Here is a 24,807-nt window from a genome sequence, read left to right as displayed (position 1 = left end):
CGGGGTCAAGTACATATTTTGAATATTTAAAACATCCTGCATTCCTCTGAGTGGATACCTACAGGCAGCTCATTTCTTTCCACCTCAGCAATCCGTTGCTCGTCATCCGTTTACCCTGCATGTTATTGCAGTGGCATATGACAGGGTTGGATGCAGCTGTGCAGTTGATAGGGAGTTGCACAGTGGTACAGCCTCTCCTCTCCTACACCACATCGACTGGGCACCACACTGAGCAGCGCTGGTGTGGAGCCGAGGTCCAGACTCCTGCCTCTCTCTTGCTTCTCTCCTCCCCTCATCTCTTTGGAGAAGGCGTCCTTGGATTGGGCAGATGCCTGGTTTGCTCCTTTCCATCTCTGACCCTGTTGCCCATGTGCACTCTTTCAGCAATGCAGATTTTACAGCTGCATTGCCCTTTTTTTTTTTTTAGCTGATTTTCTCTTCATTATTTGTACTGTTTTTCTTGCACATTGTAAACACTCTTAGTACAGTGTAAGTACAAAGGACAGTCAATGTTGTGTAAATTAAGAAAATATATGATGAGACACTGGAAAATTATTTAAAGAAAATCATCTCTATACAGGTCAACATTTTTGCACATTTAAAGCTTCAGCTCCCCATGATCAAACAGGTTAAGAAGCTCTTTCCACGGATGAATCACTTTGTCAGAGAACTCTGCAGCATCCTCACCTGGTACTATTTTGATTTGCAACTCTTTCTGTTACTCCAGACTGATTACAGTAAAACTAGATTATTCTTATGCTTTTTGGTACTATTTTTCTTGTAATACGATCAAAAACGAGGTTGTGTGTTTATTTGCAAACACTTACACAGAGTTTTGCTTGATTTTCCTTTTTAAACTAAGCTTGACCCACATGAAATACAGGTATAAATATCAAATCCACAAGTAAGGTTTGAGAAACCATAAGGTTCTCCTGCTGTTTATACGTGTGTGAATTACAGTACATCAGGAAATCAATATTCCCTAGATGGTGCTTGTGCCTGGCACTTCATGGTGAACAAACATTAGATAAGACAATATAAATGGTACAATCCTTATTGATTTCTCTTGACTGCGTACAATGTGAAAGCTGCAGCCACAGTTAACACTCACTGACAGACTCATCTAAAGTTTCAGTGCTATTTTATATTTTTATAGTTGTCCACGCTCAACTGATTCCATTAAGCTGCTAGACACATTTCAAGCCACCTAGATAAGGAAAAAAAATGCAGTGCCTAGAATGAGACGCTGCAACTTTGTGCCTAGCAGGATAAAAAGGTTAAAGGACTAAATTGTGCCTGGATGTTACAAGGAGTTCTCTTTTATTTGACAGAACTTGTTATTGTTTTTAGTGAATGGATACTGTGAGTGATGGATAGATGCATTTAACTAAGTTAAATAAATGAATGAACAGTATAGACTAGAAACATCTACAGGGAAACTGTATTGGAAGCTCCCAATGTTATAGCCCCTCCTCAAACAAACACCCCAAAACCTCTCCATAGTTCTACCCCTGATCGATAAAGACCCCTCAGAAAAAAATTGGATGGGCTTTAAAATCTTGAGCTTGGGATATTTTCCATTTGTTTTTCTCTTCTGACTCATGATGCACATTTTAAATTGCATTTTATAACAATTTATACATTGTTGTTGTTTTTTTGTGGGTTTTTTTTGTTTGTTTGTTTGTTTTTTTTTTTTTTTTTTTTTAAAAAAAGTGAGCTTCTCACACAACTCTGGAAGATTAGAGGGTAGGACAGCATAAGAAATTCTGAATATCAGGATACGATATTTAGTGCTCCAAAAAATAATTATCTTTCTCCTTTTTATACCCAAAGAGCTCTTTTAGCAAGATATCAGAATATCTATTTCATAGATTTCTACTCCCCTGCTGGGAATATTTAAATAATATGATTAAATAAGTGTGAAAAAGGTGGCAGATATCCATTCCATGAATACTAAATGCAGGCTGGACTATGGGACTATGGGATACATAATGTCTGGAGAATATCTTTTTTATATCTTTTTGGGCTATTCGATACCCAACAAGATGGAAATTCAGAAATTAAAAATGGCATCAAAAAGGAAGAGGTGAGGAAATGTATCATATCAAAAACATATCAAAACCAGCCATTGTGTTATCATTTCCTCTAGAGAAAACACTCTCCGCTAAAGTATAAAACAGTTTACAAAGTGCTGAATATTCTGATCCTGAAGCAGCAAACTCTGAAGCACATGCTTTGCTTTAAGTGTGTTGTGGTCCTATTGATTTCAACAGTACTGAGCTTTGCTGGATTGATAGCAGCATAATCAGCACCCTCCAAGAGTGGGCACTCCTTTTCTCAGCATATTTCAGAAAGAAAAAAAAATCAAATAAAACTTACATACTATATGGAATCTGACCGGGGTTAAATTTTTCAGCTTTCAAATGAACTGTTGTTCTTTTACAGAGATTTCTATCTCAAAAAATGGAGTGAATCTACTTGAAAACATCAGGAATAATTTATCGAACTTCGAACAGACTTTGAACAGTAAATTTGAAAGATGACGCTTCCATCTTGAAAAAGAATTTCATATTTTTGAGCAAGTTAATATAGTTCACTTTTTCAGTCTACATTTGATGACACTGCCTACAGTTTTCTCTAAAATTCTTTCTTTTACTGAAAAAGACAGCACAAACTGTTTTAAAATGACAAGGATGTCTTTAGATCAAGAGAAAACTGCAGAGTGGTTCTCATATCAAGAGCTTTCTATTTTCCTTATAAAATATTAGACATAATTATAGGTGAGTTAAGACTTTGGTGAAAATCTAAAGAGCATCGGCAAATCTGAGCACTGCTCAGCTTTTCAATTGCTTTTCTACTTCTCAGTTCTTTTAAATGGTTTTCTATGGCAGGAACATTTTTCTTAATTAGTCACAGCTAATTAGTGTTCTGGCATAGACAAGTAATCAGAAATGTCAGAGCTGCAAGGCTACATCTCCCTAATCCTTTGATAATAATTTAGCCTCCTGGGAGGGCCTCAAGCTGCGGTAAGTAGTGGCTGACAATAAGGCAAAATTAGGTGGGCAGCAGACCATTAGGATAGAAAAATAAAAAGCACTACCAAATCCTGCTGAGCACCATCAGGCAACTAACTACACTGCCAGATGAGGTGCCTGTTTAAGCCTGTGTTGTTAATTAGCTGATTCTACCAGACCTGCCACATATGTCCAGGTGCATCATGCAAAGATGTGTATTTCTGGGTTTGTGCCAAAGGACAATTTTGCACTGTGATCAAATTTCAAGAATCCGAGAAAGAAGCCCACATATTTCTTGAAGATTATTCTGAGTTATCAAAGAAATAAGAAGATCAACAAGCTACAATCCATTTTTGTTGAGTCGCTTTTAAGTAATTAGGCACGGTCCTCTCATGTTTCTCAGAAGTTAATACAAACACAGCTTTTGATTCAAATGTGGCCTTTAGCCAGTTCTACCTAGTCTCAACTTGCTGAAGTTGCCTTGGCACATAATCTAGATCAAAAAGTAGACCTTTTATCAAAGCACACACTTGCAAATAATTACGTAACAAGGAAAGTGAAGATTACTTATTAAAATTAACGTGACAGAAAACAATTGGAGAATGAGAAAAAAAATCACAATTGAAGTTTTCTAGAAAAACATTGTTGAATACTAAATACTACAGTAATGGTGCTTTTGAGGTAGACATGGACAGAACAAGGACCTGGTACTACAGAAAACTCACATTTAAAATATGTGCGCCTCTTAGCTATGTAACACCAGCTGAAGATTAACTCACTTGCCAAGGAGAAGAATTTGCACATTTTAAACACATTTTTCTGTAAAAGGTCAGAAAACTTATAGAAATTATGCAATTGAATAAAGCATTTGTTAAAAATGTACTTGCAGATACGATGGCAAACAGAAATGAATCAGATGAGTACTTCGTATCTCCATTTAGACATAGAATGAAGCACATGACGTAGTAATCTTTGGAGAATAATTACTACCTCAAATAATCTCAAGTATATCATTGAACTTAAATCGTCCATCCCTGCTACTAATGGAAAAGGAAAATAATGTTAGTGATATGGGAACACTGCTAGCATTGAATTCACATTCCAGACAAAACATAAGCATTTTTTTGACAGAAAAAGAGTATCACATTACATCTGAACTTTTGAAGTACAAAAGCCAAAAGCAGCTACATAAATCTGGAGCTCTTAAGCATTTATACTACTCATAAAGACGTTCGGTCTTTCTGCACTCCAAAGAAAGTTGTATGAGTTCCCTGTCACTAACATCTCTTACTCTGCGCCGAGGACCGTCACCTATGTGAGCAGTCCTTGTGAAGTCAACAGGACTACTCGGTCACACCACACCAGTTTAACATCTGTAAGAGATGGACAATCAGGGCCAAACTCAACATCTGCTAACAGGTGCCGTCTTGTACAAGATAATGAAGGGACCTGTTTGCCAATATTGACCTTTCCAGGGTGCACGCTCTGACTACTTTATGTGTTTATGGTACACTCGTGCACAGGTTTCCCAGAAATTAGAGCCTAAAAAAATTGGAAAACCTTTAAGTTGTATCAATGGTAAAACACTGATGTGTTAGAACTGTTCTCTTAAACCATTCTTTATTTCTCAAAGCAGCAATCAACTATTGCATAAAGATTTCATTGCATATATAGTCTTAATAAAATTAGTCATACATCTGTCCACACCCTAAGTTTTTCACAACAGACCCAACACAAATATAACCTGTAAAATAATGCTCTTAATGGCAAATAAACCAAGGTGGCTTTTGAAGGGAAAATGTTTGAAACAGTTTTTCTGTGTTGAGACAAGAATATCCATACTTCATGTGCCATTAACAGGTACATGAAAATGAGAATCTATCCAAGTGGCACTTCAGAACTTTACATTTCTACAGAAAGTAAGTATTGCATTGATGTTTTAAATAGTGCTTTATGCAAAATGACTTATCTTTTTTTTTTTAAAGCTTGTTTGTTAGCAAAATCAAAATTGGTTTTAAAGGAAACAGTTTTTAATTTAGAAGTCTAATGTAATTTAAAATGCTCAGTAGTTCAAGGCTTATTAGTCCCAACTTAAAAATTTAGGTAGAAACATGAATCTAAGTCTAGTCTGTGATGATAACCTGCCATGTTTACGGACACAGCACTGCTTTTATTGAGGTTAATGGTAAAACTCCCATTGATTTTGACAGTGTAGAACCAGACCCTATGGGAATTTCATAGTTGGATATTTTTTACGTCTGTTAATTCTGTAATCAAATACACAGCACTGTTCTTTGATAGGCTGCATAAATGTTCTTACATCATCCATTAAGCAGATTATCTGTATCAGTAAGAGGGGTGTTACTAATAGCAATATTTTATATTTATTCTATTCAAATTCTAGGTTTGTGCAATTCTGTTTGAATACTTCATTTTCCCATTCAACAACTGGTACTTTTACAGCCTTTTCCGAAAATAAGTATATTTCAAACACTGGACAAAAAAAATTTAAATAATTAAAGTACAGATTTGTTTCTAAACCATTTTACTAAACTATTTAAAAATTGAGTTCTTGGTTTAAGAGGTTAAACTTTAAAAAAGTTTCAGTGGCTGATGCTTTTAATCATAATTAAAAAATGCAATTATTAAACAAACACAGAAGGGCCTGTCTTCATGATTTAGTTGTGATATATGGAATTTACCTAAGTCACTGCAGCATTAATGGTAGCAAAATTTTGATTTATTCGAGTTTTGTAGAGCAACTTGCCCCAATGTAACTTAATTGTCTTAGTTTACTTCAGTGGTGTACGGGATTGAAGGGAATCACATAGATCATTAATTGAATTAAGCCTACAGGAATCATGAACATGAAGCAGACATTTAGCCCAGAGCTACTGTAGACTATCCACATGTACAATGCACTACAAAACCTTTCTAGTGCTTTTAAAGATCTGCGGCATTAAAAAAAACCAAATAAGCATGCAAACAAGCAAACCCCCACAACTATAAGCTTCTACAGCATAAGAGAAGGAGATAAATGTCTCGAGTTCTTGTGACAGGAAGAAATTTGATAGGTAAAATTCCCAGCTGATATTAGGAAGAAGGCTATGTCTCACACTGCAAGGGAACACAAACAGTCCTAAGTGTCTCTGACAAACTGACCGTGCAAAAAACTCTGTGATTCCAAATCTCATGTTTAGGTTTGAGGACAAGACAGCACACTGGCTTTGTAGAGAGACCGGTGGTACCAGGAGCACCAGGCCATACTGTTCTCTGTGCTGTCTATATCCCTTCCAGAGGAGATGAAGAATGAAATGCACCCAGAAGACAAGTTATTCAGAGAAAAGGAAGGGAAAAAAACCACCTTGGTTCTGCTGCGTGATCAGCAGAGGTACTGAAGTATAGGATTTAAGTGGTTTAAGAATGATGCAGAAAAAACCAGCAGCCTAGTCTTCTTTCCAAGTCCCCTGGAGATGTGAGCCTCTCACATATGTAAGGATTCACATCTCAAGCTTAAATTCCATTCTCCTGATTTTTCACATTTTGTATAGCATGGCAGTGCTTTTCCAGGCTTATCAAGCACCACCATAAAACAACGCACATTTTTTGTCTTATCCCTAGTTTGAGACTTCTCAGATAGACACAAAATGTTCCAATTTCTAGCCTTAACGTATTTGTGACCCACTGAGAGACATTTCTACTCGTGTCGATACTATTCTTCAATTTAAAAGATCTTCTTTGATGTGTACATTATTTCGTATGATAGACATGCCATTCTCTTGGTCACTGTAATAGCAGTTCTGAATCAAGTAAATGAAATCTATGCATAAATAGCTTATAAGTACACAGTTTTTGGATAAAATAGTGTCCGAGGCGTGATCTTGTCTATAACTATCACTTCTAGCATACAAAACAGTCTGTTTTTTTTGGTTATTCTGGATGACGTGGTTTCCTGGCTGAGACATAGGCATACACTCTTCCAATTTTTGTTGGCTGATGATTTCTTATCTGATAAAAATACAATGTATTTTAAGGAGAAATCAACAGTGATCTACAACTGTAGCCAGTCAAATGCCTTGAAGTATATTTACATAAAATCTTGAACATATCTTATTCTTTCTATTGATATACAACTTAAAAGAATTGACTGTATAAACAGTACCTAGTTCTGTTATATTGCTAATTTAAAAAAACCCTCAAAAATGATAGGCAATATCTTGCTTAGTCATACTGCTCTGAATCTGAATTAGTCTTAGGAAAGGTGAGTCAATACAGTGAGATGTCTTTGTTTCAAATTTCTGCGTGCTATGAGCTTGCCTATTTGTTAATGCATTTATCTGATTCTGTCCGATTGGTTATATCGCCTAGTGTGATGTTACGTAGAAATGTGATACCACCCTATATAAAGAAAAATAAAGATACAAATAGGTATTTGATACACAGAATACTTACAATGCACATCTTTTTTCTCTCCTTACAGCTATAGACATTGGGCATGACAGCATATGATGCATAGTACTGAGTAAAAGGGGACAGGAATGGTTTCGCATCTCAAAGGGAAGTGCTATGTCATGGCTTGCATCCATACAAGACATGTTTTCTTGTGCTGAAACGCTTGATTGCTGAAAATAAACTTGGAAGAGGTCCTCAACCCATGCTAAGCCCAATCGTACTGAGACTCTGTCCTTGGGTTAGTGCTAGGTGGCTTAACCCAAAATCATACCAGGAATCATACTTATGACCTAACAGTATGGATGATCACTTGGTAATTCTCAGACCTGTGCCCTGGCCCTGGCTGGTTTACTGCTATGGACATAGCCTAAGGTTTGGTCTAATCCCACTACATCAACAAAGTCAATGTGGTCTCTCCAGTGAGAGTTAGACTTGGCCTTAGGCACGTAATTTTATTAACATTCAGAAAATTACAACATAAGCAAAAATAACCCCAAAGAAAAATAAAAAATAGAAACTTGAAAATGAAACATATGCTTGCAGATTCAGTGCAAAAGCAAACTGAAGCAGAAGTTGCTAATATGGTTTTAGTACTTTGTGAAGGTGCCAGCTGGATGGATGATAATTTTTCTACCCCTGCAGGGCATCAAAGCTTTTATAAAATCATTCTTTTCACACATATTAGCACTTAGCTTATTAAAACAGATGATACTTTTTTTTGTAAAGCTGTCTGGGAGTGTCTGGAAATATAAAATCTGAGAGATAAGTCTCATTTTGACCACCCAGTCTAACAAACAACAAACACTGACATGACATACTGTGGCTGAGAGTCTATGTTATGGGACCTTCTGTGACTGCCACAACTGTAGTGTCACAGTAAAGGCTGTGAATTGCTGTTATGAAAACATTTGCTGTAACTTGCATAATTAAATGAAACTGCCAGCAAAGCTTTCTAAAATACTTAGGAAATGACACACAAATAAATACATTTCAAAGTGTGTATTATGTTCCAGAATTTGTTTTGTAATCAATTGCATTGCACAGTGCCAGAGATGACTTCTTTCCCTGTTCAAATTCCTACATAATTATAAGTGATTGGCATCAATGTCATGTAAATTGATCTGAATTTATAATAAAATAACTTTAATTTTAGATATATTTTACAGGTATAGTGCTTTGAATTTATACAGAAGTTACAATTTCAACTGCCTAAATCTTCTCCTTCAGACTCCTCAGAAAGGGACATAATAGATACAAATTAGTGGTCAGAACTTGAATGAGCAGAAATATGCCAAGAGTGCTGCTAGTGGCCTGATAGGAGAGCCTTGTATAAGAAAAATTTTGGCAGAGCAGGTTATCATTTGTAACGAAAAGAGGAGGAATCAGGGCAAAGGAATGAGTGGAGGGAGGCTGTGGAAACCAGTATCAAAGCTGAAGAAAATTATATTGAAGATATAAGATGGCTAGCAATGTGTGGGCCTTGAGGATGAATTACTCTGAAATTGCAGAAGCAGGATGAAAATTTTGAAAACAAGTTTGACTCAATAAATGTTTGGCCAACTTTAAGAAATTATAAATCTTAAACTAAAAATCCATAAAACAAAATTCTAAAAGTCATTCCATGAAAGTACCAGTCAATCCTGTAGATGTACCTGGCATAACTGGCCTCTTTCTGTGTATGAGCAGGCAGTGATACGAACAAGTTCTTTATTTAGGGAAATTAACTCTGCAAAGGAGGCCACAAACCACACCAATCCAATTCTATCTATTAACACATTCAAAATCAAAAGATGGAATAAAATGGGACTACTCACGGTGGAAAAAATAACTATTTCAAATAATAATATTCTACCAATTTTATTTATGCCTTCTAGCACTTAAAATTTCCATGCACAAAATGTTTCACGCAAGGCCACCCTTTATAGCTGAAGATGATAAACAAAAAGCAAAAGCAAAACTGATCAATAGGGAAGAACATCTGAACAGCTTGCTGAATGTCACCAAAATGCAGCTTATCCCTTCTGATATAGTAGTGATACCAGCAAGTTTTGCAAGGGTAGTTACTTACATCAAATAACTTCTCTATGTACATTTCCTCATTGACTTTTTCTCGAAGTATATCCTGGTTTTGTCGAACAAACATAATGTAGGTATCTGCTAGATCCATCCCTGGTTTCTGTGGAGACATAAAGTAAGGGGAGAAAGTAGTAGGAAGGGAAAGAGAAAGACCATTCAACAACTGAGACTTGTAAGAAGTTATACTTAATCGTAATGAAAACTGAAATTATGTTACAATGCTCATATAGGTATAAACTGTATTTACTAAATCTGCTGTGAATTCTGGGTTAGTTACCGAGTTTAGGAGGGTTCACTATTAAGAAAAGTTCTCAGTGTTATAATTCATGAATGCTTTGAGTCATAAATCTATGCTGCCATATGTTACAGAATAAAGTCTTAGTTCCAGTAACGTCAATGGCAAACTTGGACATTTCCCCCTTTTTCGTAAGTGAGGCTCCCATAGCTACTCCACCCTCAAGGTCCAGATCCTGCTGTCACATTCAGAAAATGGTTAAAAAAATGTCTTCAGGTCCTTTTGCAGTGCCTCAGATTTGTTGCAATTTGCTTCCAAAGAACAACTGAATTTTGCGTTTGAGGTTAGCTGCTACTAATTCTGATTCAAACTAAGTTCAAGCATTGCCCTGAGAGCAACAGCATAAAAAGGCTGGTACGAGAGCAGGCCTGTAGCCCTGTTTTTCTGAAACTGTTGCACTGGCATAATCAGCTCACAGGATGACAAGGGAAGGTGCAAGGGCTGAAATGTTTCCCTTCTTGTACCAATCTGTGTTCTGTATGAATAGCAGAGTAGGCGTAATTTTCATATCTCGCTCAGAAACATGGGACAGGCTAGGGTATGTCCTGTGTATGTGATACTATATCAGGCCAGATTGAGTGATTGCTGAAACTTCTCTCTCCTTCCCAGCTGGGACTTCGGGATCACTGTATCCACAAAATGTTGTTCCACGTGAAAGCCCCTGACAGCCTGCAACGTCCCCTTCCCTGGCAGCGTACGCAGAGCTGGTCAGGAGTTCACTTTACTCTAACAGGAACCAAGAATGAGCAAGTTTGTAAAAGTTTCAATTGCTTCCAAATAATAGTTTTTAAAGTTCAAGGCATGCAAAAGAAGGCGAAGTTTTATAATACTCTACAGTAAGGCTTAGCACAAAGCTACGTATAAAAGATTCAGATTTGGCTAATACTGACTGTACAGAATAATTAACAGCTCTAGGGAAGGAGGACGAAAGCAGCTCTACCCAGTCCCTGAATTCCCAGGCATAAATCATCTCCATTTCTCAGAAGCTGTTATTGTCTGAAAACAGCATATGTAAAAAGCTGTAAGAGTAAATTATTTGGCATATTTTAAAGTCCTGTATGCATAAACATGCTAATATGGTTAAAATACTTACCTATAATGCTATATCAAGGCTTCCTTTTTAGTCTACAATTTCTCATTCCTTATTATCACGCATGTCCTGTATTATAATTTATATAAACAGGTCTGAACACAAGAGGGAAGGAGAGGTGAAACATGCTCAAACTGTCACCTGTCCAGAAACTGCCAGTACAGTAACAGGATGAGAGCATTCTCCCCTCAAAACTGCAGTGAGTGAAACCTCCTGGATCATGAGCTTCACTTTATTTTTACTGAATCTACCATGGACACATATAGGAATACAATCCAAAATAAAAAGATTTTCTTTTTCATTTACACATGTGCATCAATGGCAGTTTTATTTCTTAAAAGTAACAGTTAAATGTGGAATGATGGCCTGGTTTAACACCCCTAGCATCTCCAAAACTCACACTGGAAAACTTCAATGTCTCCTGTACATTTAGATTGGTCATTCCAGAGGCAATGAAAGTTCATTTCAAAAATTTATCACATACATACATGGCTACATGAAACTCTTAAGAAGAAAGTATGTAAATTTATATTTACATCTGAGTTACACACCTTGATCCTAAGCATAGAAATAAAAATGTAAGATTACGATAAAACCTAGTTCACGGAAATCAATAGATTTTATTTAATAAAATGCATTTTCTTCATTAAAACGTGACAGAAATGTTTTTAAGTTCAACTATATCGTGAAGTGATTTAGCAGATTTAAAACAGAAAGCTCCATATATTCTCTTAGTATACTCATTTGTGATGGTAGAAAAGAATACAACCAGCATTGAAACCTTAGGTACTTTCTAAAAGTTGACAGGCAATTTATAGGAACTGGACTAGTTTTAACTTGGAGAGATAATGGGAAAATGTTTTGAAATCTTGGGGGGGTGAGTGACGGAGATAATATAACAAATGAAAAGTTGATTATAGTTCTTGGAGATATATATTCAAATGTAAAAACGAATCTTCTACTGGATGCTAAAACCTAATGGTTCTCCAATTCACGCAATTTTTTCTTTTACTGAGTTCAATAAAAAATGTTCATCTTGCAGACAGCAAAAGCTAGAAAAATAACATTTCTCATCAGCATTAATTCTCCCCTTATCTTTGAGATGTTTACCTAGTCTTGAAGCTGTGACATATGGGAATTTCACACCTAGTGAATATATTTTCATGTAGCTTGTGGCACAGGAGTGTAATCATTAAAAGAATATACACAAGTAAGAGTAACTGCAACAGCTGGTGACATTTACCAATTAGAATTACAGTTCTTTAAAACACTTCAGCCTTCTTTAATGTGTGCAGGATAATTATCTTTGAAATTGCTATGGAAAAAAAATTAATTTTCCTTTTAAACACTGTCTGCCTACAGTAAAAATATGCCTGGGTAAGGAAGTTATCAATACTCCAGCAGTAAAACTCTCTGTTTTAAAACCTCACCAAAATCACTGCAAGCTAACCATCTCTGCTCATGGTGGGCAAAACATATTAAACATTGAATACACCAACGGTATATCAAATACTTCATTATCTCTCCATATTGCATGCATTGAATTTATTTGTTTTCTCTAAACATGTGAAAGAAGAAAAGAAAGCTATTATAAGCATCAAAACAGGCTTAGTGCTATGTATTTCAGGTTTTAATTTTTTTTTATTTTTTAAATAAGGATTATGTATTAGATGGGAAACTTTGATTACATGATCCTGTATTGCTCTATTGTGGATTATTAAACTTCAGAAAAAAAACAACGGGTTAATGTAGAATAAAAAACCTAAACAACAAAGCAATTTAATGTACCTTAAAAGACAAACAAATAGAAACGGAGATTAATTTTAAGTGACTGTGACAGTGGGCATTTCATTACTAATATTAGACAGACTTAAGCAACTCAGTCTCCACTTCTATACTCAAAAAATTCTGCTCTTCTGAATTTCTGACTGAACATCTGCGGAAGTGAATGGAAGAGAGTTATTTGCACATCTTTGGGAGGAGAATTTAACCTGGTATATTTATCTGGATAAGTGTAAAAAAGGTATTCTGTCTGAAAACTTCCCCAAGAAAAAAAGTGGTTTTTTATGATAGATAAAAAGTTATTTTACGTCTGTTTTATTCAGAACAGCAGACAAGATGTTTTGCCTATCTGAAAATGAAAGAGAACCAAACAAAGAGATGAATGGAGAAACTGGAAACACAAAGACATCAAATAAAATACCAGGAAATGAAGAGTTGTAAATAGGGTTACTTTGTCGCTGGTTACACAAGTAACTGAATACACTGGCGAGTGAATGAGTTTAAACAAGGGTGTAGGCTTCAGCACATTCTTTTTTAGGGTTAATCACTAGTTAACCTGGCAAGATGAACATGCTGTTTGGGGAAAAAAAAAATAAAATCCTTGTTAATTATATACTGCAAGTGCTCTTACTTCCTGCTGCTGCACCTAATCCCACAGGTGCAGGTTGTCTCTTTTACTATTCACTGGTAGGTGGGTCCAGATCAACAGACACTTTTTCACAGCAACAAATTCAGATAAAGAATAAACGGCTTAACTTTCCCTCTTTAAACGGGAAAACGCTATCATAGTTTCAAGGAGGCAAATTTTAAAATACATTATTCCCGTTTCCACGATGATGTAGGAAGCTGTATTGACACATACTGCTCCCACGGGCAAAATTTTTGCCTGAGGCACCTAGGCAAAAGTAATGCTGCACTGCCTTGATTTTCAGGCATTCAAATATTTTGCTGCTGAAAGGTTTGCAACAAGCTTCATAGTGTCACTAATATTAGCCCTTCCCTACAGGAAAGATACACCTGAGTTTCTGCAGAGCTTTTTGCAATGCAACAGTTTGCCACAAATCTCCATAAAACCCGTATGCGTTTGTAAATACTTGAGTTGTGTTTATTCTCACTTTGGTATTTGTCACAGAACATTTCTCAGCATCAGAGAGTATTAAACAAACTTGTATTCTTGATATTACCAAGAAAAAAAAAGCCTAGTTTTACCGAGTTGCTATCCTGTCAGAACATTCACGTTCTGAAGATGAGAACAGATGTTAGAGACTAACTATGTAATCACAAACTTCATCCCATTTTGTGCTTGCTCTCCTCTCCACCCCCTTCCCCTCCCCTGCATCCTGGAGGGAGACGTTTTAACTACAGCGTGGATGTAACAATGAAATGAAAAGGAGTGATGAGCTGGAGGGGGTTATTGTGAGAAACACAGGAGCTCCTTATTCAGTGTCCACGACCAAATTAAAGAGCACGTTGGAAAATTTCACTGCCTGAAATTTCTCCTCTAAATACTGCAAGGCTCATCACTTGAGCTTTGGAATGACAGAATTAAAATATCATTAAAATATTTTTAGAACAGAATCTACTCGTAGTTATGACAAAACCTTTACTCCTTTCATTTTTTACAAATCAAAATACATAAGCCAGGCAGGAAGATGCATCATTTGTACAATCAGTCTATTTTAAAGGTAACATTTTGTTCTCACATGGTTATGAAAAACTGTTTTTCTTAAATGAAAAAATACAACCGATTTTCTCTGTCTCTAATACATCTTCTTGTAGATGAAAAAGCAACCTTGGCAAAGGCTAAATGTGTTAAGAGAGAATTGTCATGCAGAACTTCAGCTGTGATTCTGCAAGCATTTACACAAACATTTTTTCATATATGTGCAGTTTCACTGCATTCACAGGGCAACACAGGCATGTAAGTGTTTGCATGAGGATCTTGATTCTGTAGAGCAGAAGGTCTTCAAAGTGCTACAGCCACTCTAACAAAATCAGGCATTAAGATATGCTTTCTCCCCTCAAATAAATCATAGAGTCATAGAATGGTTAGGGTTGGAAGGGACCTTAAAGATCATCTAGTTCCAACCCCCCCTGCCATGGGCAGAGAAATCCTCCACTACACCAGGTTGCCCAAAGCCTCATCCAACCTGGCCTTGAACACTTCCAGGGATGGGGCATCCACAACTTCTCTGGGCAACACAGAAAATACGTTTTTCTATGTTATTTGAACTTTCCTACTGATCAGAAGCCACCCTTCTGATTCCCATTTAAGAGGTACATCACTAACATTGCTTACTTAAAACAAATGATGCAGGGCTTTCCCTCCAATTATGCACCATCTTGGGTTTATGGATCGGAAAACAGAAGGACCAGTTCCCAGGTTGGGGTATACATGGGAAGAGGAGGAGGAGGAGGAAGGCAGGAGGAGCCCTTAGCATGAGGATAATGGCTGTTCTGTGCTCTTTATTTTTAAACGGAGGTCTCCAAGTAAATCCTGCTTAAAAATGAATGGCACAGTATGGCCACACCTGAATAAACACCGATTTCCCAGAAAAAGCCGTTTGCTTCTTAAAACCAGCTAAAAGAGGCCACGCAGTACAAGTGTGATATTTGGAAATGGAGGTACCTGGATGGTCCCAATGTGTGTCTGCCTGGTAGGAGGCAGAGATCCTCCTCTGGCCTCTACGGGACCCCATAAGCCAAAGGCTGGCACCTGTGTGAGGCCCCTTTCCGTACCTTTGATCCCCGCGTGAAGGCGGGAGCGGCGCGAGAGGCTCGGCATTGTGCGAGCTGTGCGCCGCTGCCAGCCCCGCGTCCTTCCCGCGCTCCCTATGGCAGGTGGCCTACGTCAAGTCAGGGAGGATTAGGTGCCTTCTGTGCCCTCTAAACGACTGGCATAGATCACTGCCTCCTACAAAGGGATTTAAAGATACCTTTCGGAACAAAAAGCAGTATATAAATATACATGTGACTGGATGCTCAATTTGTGTAATTGCTTTGGTTATATTTGTAAATTAGGCAAATGTGTGTAGAAAAGCTAGAGACACAATTATTTGCGTGCAAAACTGACTTACATGATGGGAAATCAAACATAATGAAATTATCTACATGATTGAGTAATAATAATCATTTGAGATTAACAATATACATTTTTTTCCCCTCAATTCTACTGCATTCTTTCCCTATTCTCATTAATTAACTGGCTTTGCGAACAGAATATTAAAAAAAAAGAGAAAAAAATTAGAGAGGTTGTACTTTTACATCTCCTAAGGATTGCTTGGGCTTTAGGAGAAACTAACAAAGAGTTATAGCAAATTTCTGTGAGTTGCTTTTAAAAAAACCTGTAACCTAAATCAGCTCCTGTATTCCCAAACATCAAAACATAGCATTAACGAGAGAACAAACTGCATCCTTGACGTACTACTTATATTTGTAATGTTTGTTTTATTTTCCTCTGAACATTTGGTTTCTTTCACGTGCACAGCAGCCGCAGCTCCACTTCAGAGTATGGCTTACTGTGACAATTACCAACAGAAAGAGAGTAATAGCAACCAGATTTTTTCATCATTATTTTTAGGAAATCACAAGCCTTCATTGTTGATACTCTTCTCAGTCTGGGTTACTTTGCACTGTTCTTAGTATTTCTGTTGGTGTTTCAGTTCCCAAAACATACACAGTGCCCATATAGCTTTACACAATGGCTGGGGAAAGCAATGGGAGCTCCTTGTGACTGTGTACGTCCCACTTACTAAAGGGAATTCTGAAAAATGGCAACTTATGTTGAATGTTTTCCAAAACAGGTTAAAAAAAAAGATGAAACTTCCTTTTTTGGATGGAGTTGCTCATAATTCTCTGGCAAGAATCATAGAATCATAGAATGGCATAGGCTGGAAGGGACCTCAGAGATCATCTAATCCAACCTCCCTGTCATGGGCAGGGACGCCTCTCAACTAGACCAGGCTACTCAAGGCTCCATCCGACCTGGCCTTGAACACCTCCAGGGAGGGGGCATCAACAACTTCTCTGGGCAATTTATTCCAAAGTCTTACCACCCTCGTACTGAAGAATGGAAGCATAGGTAGCAACGCAACATTTTCACAAACATATCTGCCAAATAACTGCAAGTCTGAGTCCACATTTCTCACCCTGGCCCTGAGAAGCTGAGGGTTACCTTCTGGGGAGTGTACATCTTCATGCTCAACTACTTCATGTTTAAATTGCCTATCAATATTAATAGAATTAACCTTTTCCTCAAAATGACCAAGAATCATCCAAGTATGTTCTTCTTTTTGAATCCTTTATTATTTCTATTATTATTTACATTTTCATTTTTTAATCCCCTTTACCTCTCATCTTCTCTCTAAAACATTCTGCTCAGAAATACCTTCATTTTCTTCTAACATCTCTTTTGTCTGGTTAGTTTCTTCTTATTTCACTATAAACCAGCATATTTTTCCCTCTTTGCCAAATATTCAGCCTGGTACTCAAAGTTCAAAAACTCTGTTGAATTCACACACAAAGGCCTTTTGCCTCCCCAGTCTCCTTCTCCTCCAGATCAACCAAGCGATCAACAGCTCTGTTTCAGAGACTCCAAAGACAACACCAAGATGACCCAGTGAGATCCCGGAATGGAGGTGGGGCACGGGGTCAGAACGTGGTCATCTAAACAAGTGCAAATTTGCACGTATTTGCAACCCTATCAAGAGAAAGGGCCTACTGTGGTCACCTTTAAGTCACTTCCATATACACAGCTATATGATAAGGAGGGACAAGAAGATTATTTTAAGCCATATCTGTTCAAAATACACTCCCGCAACAGGCATTTAATTAGCTGCAGTGAAGGCTTGCCAGGTTACCGTCACACGACTGAGAGCTCCGCTCACCCTGTGTCGCCTCCCTCTCCACTTCTCACTTCAGTTGTGAGCCCAGGAGACGACCTTGTAAAGTGATGACTTACAGCCTCCTTTGCAGTTGGAATTTGTAACTTCCACAGGTGGTGTTTTTAGACCCTATTCAGACTGGATGCTCACTGTCAGTTGTGACAGTAACGACTCTTTTTGATCTCAACAGCATCTTCACAAGGGGAAGAACGTGGAGAAGCAAAACCAAACCCCAGCCTATCAAACTCATTCAACTCAGGAGAAATATCCTCCAGAATTTGGAAAAATGTTTGCTTGGTCAGATCCAGAGCTTCCCTGAAGTACAGTTTACACCTGTAGTTTATAACTATAGTACTGCTACTCCAGTCCAGTTTGCATCTTGGGCTGTGGGAAAGGTGTGTGGGATAGCTGAAAAGTGAAGGGGCTGTAAAAATACAAGGATGCTGATAGCCTGTCTGTAATCTGGTCATCTCTTCAGACCAACCAACCAATGTGAGAAAGGCAATAGGGCTCCAGCAACCACCTCCCCTCTCTGGCTTCCTCTCTCTCTGGAGCAGCGCATCCCTGTGATGTGACTTGCAATATTTCCCTGAACTTGTGGCAAAGGTATTTTTCAATCTCATCTTTATGACTGACTTTGACATCAACATATCCAGATCAATGGAAAAGACTTTGGTTTCTGCTCCTCATAGATATTGCGTGTAATTTGGAGAGTTTTTCACGTTCCCTGACAGAAGGCAATGAATCTCTAGGTTTTCCAGTAATTTTTGGCTTTTGAGCCTTAAGTGCCTCACCAAAGACTTTTTGGGGCAGCTCCACAGCACAATATATTAAGAAAGTTATTCTAAATTAACTGCATTTGATATGAGGTCACCCCTTTGAATGTAAGATTAGGTCTACTTTGTTTTCTTTTTCATAACACATAAAAGCATTTATGCAATTCAGAAAAAGTTAACACGTAACCAGATGAGAAGAAAATTCTGAAAACATCATCCAGACAAAAATGCTACAATTTGTATCTTATGAATAAAGTGACTTTAAAGATAACAAAACAAACTGCAGAAACAGAGATTTTCCCTTTTATTTAGGATGCATGGATTTTAAAAATATATGTAATAACGTAAGTTTGCAAGTATTATGTTTTTAAGTATAGAACTGTTGAAAGGATTTCTAGCAATCATATAGTCTTAGCATGTCTAGTGTTCTTCTATATTTGTAATTTTATTTCTTTTAAGGTCTTAACATAATCATTTCAGTAAATTTATTTGCTATGCTTGGAAAATAACATTGTCTTAGAATCACATTAAAAACCGATGAGAACACATCCTTGTGAGAGAAAAAAAGCTATTTATCACCAGTGATATTGACAATATTTGCCTGATAACTTCTTCCTTGCTTTTTTAAATAAAAGATATTCTACTATGATACTCTAATAAAAATATTCTAATAGCTGAATTTTGTTTTTATGTATAAAATAGCTCCAACAGGTATAGTTTTTAGTTTTTATTTACACCACACAAACATTACATAAGTAATGGTAAAGCAAATAGAGATTTAGCAAGCAAGGGATTAAATAAGCAAAACTGGGTCCTGAAATAAGAAATCAATAAATAATTGATATTAAATTATGATGCTTTTACTTGTTATCCTGCACATTTGAATAATTTATCCAAATGATGGAAAGATCCCTACAAAGAAGTATCTAAGTTACAATCCTCACTCTTCCACAACTGAAAAAGTGCATTGAGAATAACCTTTCTAAGCTTTGCTTTGAGAGTTACTCATTGCTTGAAGGAAATGAAATGCCCTGTGATGATTGTTGTGGCGGTTTAAATGCTCTGTGTAAAGTTATCATGAATCTCTGTAGGAAAGTAAAATGTCAACAATAAAAAATGTGAGCTAACAAAATGCCTATTTTTTGAATTATTATGAACACTCAAAAAAAGAAATGAAAAAGGTTGTACTTACGGGAACGTCGACATATTTTGCAGCTGCTTTCACCTTTAGAAAATCAGAAATAAAACAACACACAGTAAGTCCTTATTACTACAGACTGTGCACAATTTCGGAATTATGCACAGAAAGAGGAACAGATCCATTGTGAGTCCAAACACTTACAGTGAATGAAACTAATGATGAGAAGAAAGTGCCTTCATCATATCTTGACAATTTAGACAGCACACCTTCTAACACCGAAACAACCTGGAGGAAAAGCACAGAGAGAAATCTAAATGCACTATACGAAATATAAATATTTTGAATGAGAATGTGAGTTTTTCTTCCTTAGATTTTTATTGTTCAGCAGGGCAATGCAGACTGTAAATTTGAACACTCTTTCCATCTCACAAAGTGCTGAAATCAAGGACAACATTCTTTACTCGGTTTCACCTATCAATCAAATTGATGGAAATTGTTGAACGACTGCAGAAATATAAACCCAACCCTAAAATTCTTCTGAGGTGGGCCTGCTACCCAACACCACTTTGCTGCCTCTGCAATGCATGGTTAAATACAGGGCTGCCTGTACCCAGTATGTATTTTGGGTAGAAAACACCTGTTATTTTCTAGGACCACAGTTTCTAAGATCACAGCTTCAAAGATCATGGAGCACAATTGTTAAATTGTGGTGATCTCGATATCATGTTCCTCATATCTTTGCTATTGAATAGAAACCCAGCCCTGATTTCACCCAACAGTGTAACAGCACTAGTGTTCTCTGTCAGCTCGTCTTCAACACCGGCATGTGCTGTTGAATTGCTACGATATGGCCAAGAAGGGGTGAGAAAATGTAAGCCACAAATCTCTGGTATGATGTGGTTTGTCTCACTTGTACTTTCACCTGCAATTCTGAGTAGTGTAACTCCTCAGCAAGTGCCATGAAAAGGCGTTTTTGTCAAAATTTATTTCTAACAGCAACAACAGATCTTATTATTTGCATTAATTACAGCCTTAATGTTTAAACTCCCCCAAATTAGCATTACAGCTAACAAACCCCCTTCTCACGTCCCTCTGTGATGTTATGTTGCTCAAATAATTCATAGTAGGTAACATGAAGTATCTGTCAGCCGTTGTATTCATGCACATTTATTTTACACATATGAATTGCTTTCCAGTTTTTATAAAGACTGTTTTAAAAGTCATCCCTTCCTCCCAACACAGTCATTCTCATAACCACGAGTATCATTTTATGAGTGTGAGGACAGAACAAAATTCCATCTGGCATGCTGTTAATGGGCACTGTAACAGTGTCACAACAGTGTCACCTCCAGAGGAACTGAGATCATCACTTTACAACAAGCCCTGCTCTTAACAGTTCAAGGAGCAGGAGCAAGTGTAAAACTACATTTGTCATTTATCAATCTAACCTGTCATATTTACAGTGATTAATTAAGACACCAGTACGTAGGTGCTGATCAAGGAACAAAACCACATCAGGAGAGAGAATGGCAGTTGTTTCTGCACCCCATGCACAGTATAATTATGGTCGCTTCATTAGGCCAAATACTGGCTTTCTGCTTTGCCATTGTATGCCTGTGAGAAGCTGCTGTTCATACTTTAACTCATTTTATCTGACTGGCAAGGATTCTCCCTGCAGAAGGGTCTTCAATCTTATCATGCAAAGATCTCACCAACAACATGGTGTCCACAGCACCAACAAATGGCACCAACACAAGTGGGACACAACAGAACAGAGAGCAAAACATTGCAGTGTCAAGGATGCCCATTTAAACGAAAGGCTTAGCTATGAAGTTGGAAACTTGTTTTCTAAGATCTCAGTGTACATGTGAAGCTCTAAGAGCATTTCTGTGTATGCCTCACATTCTCTGAATTAGTTACCCTGAGACACACTGTGCTTTGTTTCACTGTTTTGTGCTATTCCTGGGATTTGCTAAATGCTTTAGCTTGGTAAGTCTTGCATACGAAATGCACAGTATAGTTTTTACCAGGTAAAGTCTCACTGAAGTGAAATTACTCTATTCATTTTCATAGATGACTTGCACTAAAAACGATTATTGAAACATCTATTCCACTGGATCACAAAGGAAATAATACAGAGGTGAAGGCTAAAAAATAATTAAAAAATATTAGATGGAAAAAATGAACACGCATGGATATTACACACGTTGATGTGTGTTTTTCCTGGCCAAAACCAAGAGTGAAACATCAGCCTTCCTCTGTACCCTCAGAGGCTTTCTGCCTTGAAACAGAAGCAATCAGGATGCCATTGGCATTTCACATCTCAAGTGAGGAGAGACCAGGTAAGTTTCTAATGATCAGTCCATGACACAGAATAGTTCCTTCCTGTTCCAAGATTTCAACCTCTTGTAATAGTGTATGTATACCTAATAATGCAAATCCCTCTGTATCGATGGCAATCATCTCTAGAATTTCTTGTACATGCATCCAGGAGGAATATGACTATTTTCTTCCTTCCTCTATTATCATAGAATCATAGAATCATAGAATCGTTAGGGCTGGAAGGGACCTTCAAAGGTCATCTAGTCCAACCCCCCTGCAAGGAACAGGGATATCTCCAACTAGATCAGGTTGCTCAGGGCCTCATCCAACCGGGCCTTGAACGTCTCCAGGGATGGAGCATCCACCACCTCTCTGGGTAACCTGTTCCAGTGTTCTACAACTCTCATAGTAAAAAATTTTTTCCTAATATCCAACCTGAATCTACCTCCCTCTATTTTAAAACCATTACCCCTTGTCCTATCACAACTGGCCCTCCTGAACAGCCTCTCCCCATCTTTCTTGTAGGCCCCCTTGAGGTACTGGAAGACCGCTATAAGGTCACCCCGGAGCCTCCTCTTCTCCAGGCTGAACAGCCTCAACTCCTTCAGCCTGTCCTCATAGGAAAGGTGCTCCAGCCCTCTTATCATCTTCGTGGCCCTCCTCTGGACCCTCTCCAACTGGTCCATGTCCTTCTTATGTTGGGGACTCCAGAACTGGACGCAATACTCCAAGTGAGGTCTCACGAGGGCAGAGTAGAGGGGGAGAATCACCTCCCTCGACCTGCTGGCCACGCTCCTCTTGATGCAGCCCAGAATGCGGTTGGCCTTCTGGGCCGCAAGAGCACATTGCCGGCTCATATTGAGCTTCTCGTCCACCAGTACTCCCAAGTCCTTCTCCTCAGGGCTGCTCACGATCCATTCACCACCCAGTCTGTATTTGTGCCTGGGATTGCCATGACCCAGATGTAGGACCTTGCACTTGGCCTGGTTAAACTTCATGAGATTGGTACGGGCCCACCTCTCCAGCCTGTCGAGGTCCCTCTGGATGGCATCCCTCCCTTCCAGCGTGTCGACGGCACCACACAGCTTGGTGTCATCGGCGAACTTGCTGAGGGTGCACTCCATGCCACTGTCCACGTCACCGACAAAGATGTTGAAGAGGGCCGGGCCCAACACGGACCCCTGAGGGACACCACTCGTGACCGGTCTCCACATGGACATCGAGCCGTTGACCACTACTCTCTGAGTACGGCCATTGAGCCAATTCCTTATCCACCGAGTGGTCCATCCATCAAACCCATGCCTCTCTAGTTTAGAGAGAAGAATGTCGTGCGGGACAGTGTCAAAAGCTTTGCACAAGTCCAGGTAGATGACATCCGTTGGTCGACCCTTGTCCACCGATGCTGTCACCCCATCGTAAAAGGCCACCAAGTTGGTCAGGCACGATCTGCCTTTGGTGAAGCCATGTTGGCTGTCACCCACCACCTCCTTGCTCTCCATGTGCCTTAGCATGGTTCCCAGGAGAATCTGCTCCATGACCTTGCCAGGCACAGAGGTGAGGCTGACCGGCCTGTAGTTGCCCGGGTCCTCCTTGTTCCCCTTTTTAAAAATGGGGGTTATGTTCCCTCTCTTCCAGTCATCGGGGACCTCGCCAGACCGCCACGACTTCTCAATAATGTCTATTATCTCAGACATTAAAAAAAATAATCAAAAGGTTTAACTTTTAATAGCATGATTTGCTCTGATTAAATTCTTTCTTCTTCAATAATACTACGCCCGTAACCTGACAGGTCAGTTCAGAGAGATGACAGGCGGCATGTAAAACTCGAAACTGTTGAGTTGAGCAATTTGCAGTTATGTTTACATCAAAACTTCCATTTAGAGAAAAAATGTGTGAGATTTTTACACATTTAACAGTAAGTAGACACATTGCTTAAACTTCTACAACGATTTGACAAAAAACTTCCTCTTCAGCTCCTGTGCAAGCATGGTGGGTGTCAATCTGAGAGGAGATTCCTGCCCTCTCCACCCCCTGCCAGCAAGCTGTAACAAGTGGAAATGAAGGCATGGTGAAAATATGACCACAATCTTACTTTTTCCCACTAACTCACAAATTGTAAATGTACAGCTTACTTCTACTTTGAAAGTCAGATATTTCTGGGTAGTTTGCTATGTATAGATAATATAACACCTTATAAAATCTTTCTGTTCTTTCATTATTTGCTGCGTCCTTCAAACTATTAGGGTCTGAAAGCTTTTCTTTTGTATCAAGCACTTAAGACTTTTGCTGGAGCAGAGGTGCTACAATAACATAAGACATTGCTTAAGTTTTCTTCACTTATTCTCCAAGTACCTATATCATGTCAAAACATATTTTCCTCTTAAATATAAAAAACCCCAGTCAATTTCAAGAAACAATTTTTAAATTAAATGGTTTGTGGGGTAAAATCTCATTAAAAAGTTATACCAATACTCTAGATGGCGTCCATCTTTAAACACAAAATTTAAATACTACTTAGTGATAGGAAAACTGTTTTCATGTGAACAATTAAACAAAAAATAAAACATGCTATTACTTAAGGTAATATTGACATAATCAAGTCCTACCAGTTCTACTAGCTGCTAGCAGTTCTTATCCATAACAGAAACACAGAAGACAAACTTACCAATTACCAAGTTGCACAGAAATTGCTTACCTAATGGGTTATAAAATTTAATTTTGTAAATTAAATATTATTTGCATGACTATTATTTACAAATCATGGTGCTATCCCCCCAATCTCATAGTGTACAGAAAAACTGTGTGATATTTCAGAAGTTCAATAATTAGCAACGTATTTTTCTGCTTTGTTATAAATTAAAATCTAAATTGTTTTACCTTTGAAACAAGAAGGGAAATAATTTCTTTAACAGTTTCTTCAATCAAGTCATCTATTTTTGAGTGGTATTGTTGCTGTATTTCAAAAGATAAAGAAGC

The 24,807-nt window shown here is 38.0% G+C and overlaps 1 protein-coding gene across 16 annotated transcripts in view; it reads right to left on the bottom strand.

Moving 5' to 3' along the window:
• The window catches only part of CADPS2 (calcium dependent secretion activator 2), a 333,015-nt gene that overhangs the window by 13,126 nt on the left and 295,082 nt on the right, over positions 1–24,807 (bottom strand). For all 16 annotated transcript variants that reach the window (XM_086609733.1, XM_086609731.1, XM_086609742.1 and 13 more), the window contains 4 exons: positions 24,709–24,783; positions 19,711–19,794; positions 19,561–19,593; positions 9,535–9,642 (listed from right to left, as the gene is read on the bottom strand). In XM_086609733.1, coding sequence (XP_086465859.1) covers positions 9,535–9,642; positions 19,561–19,593; positions 19,711–19,794; positions 24,709–24,783 — 300 coding nt within the window. The remainder of the gene's footprint in view (positions 1–9,534; positions 9,643–19,560; positions 19,594–19,710; positions 19,795–24,708; positions 24,784–24,807) is intronic.

Source organism: Tauraco erythrolophus, chromosome 4 (genome assembly GCF_009769465.1).
Source record: "Tauraco erythrolophus isolate bTauEry1 chromosome 4, bTauEry1.pri, whole genome shotgun sequence".
Taxonomy (NCBI): Eukaryota; Metazoa; Chordata; class Aves; order Musophagiformes; family Musophagidae; genus Tauraco; species Tauraco erythrolophus.
Note: the sequence above shows the minus strand (reverse complement) of the source record. Positions and strands in the feature narration are given on the sequence as shown.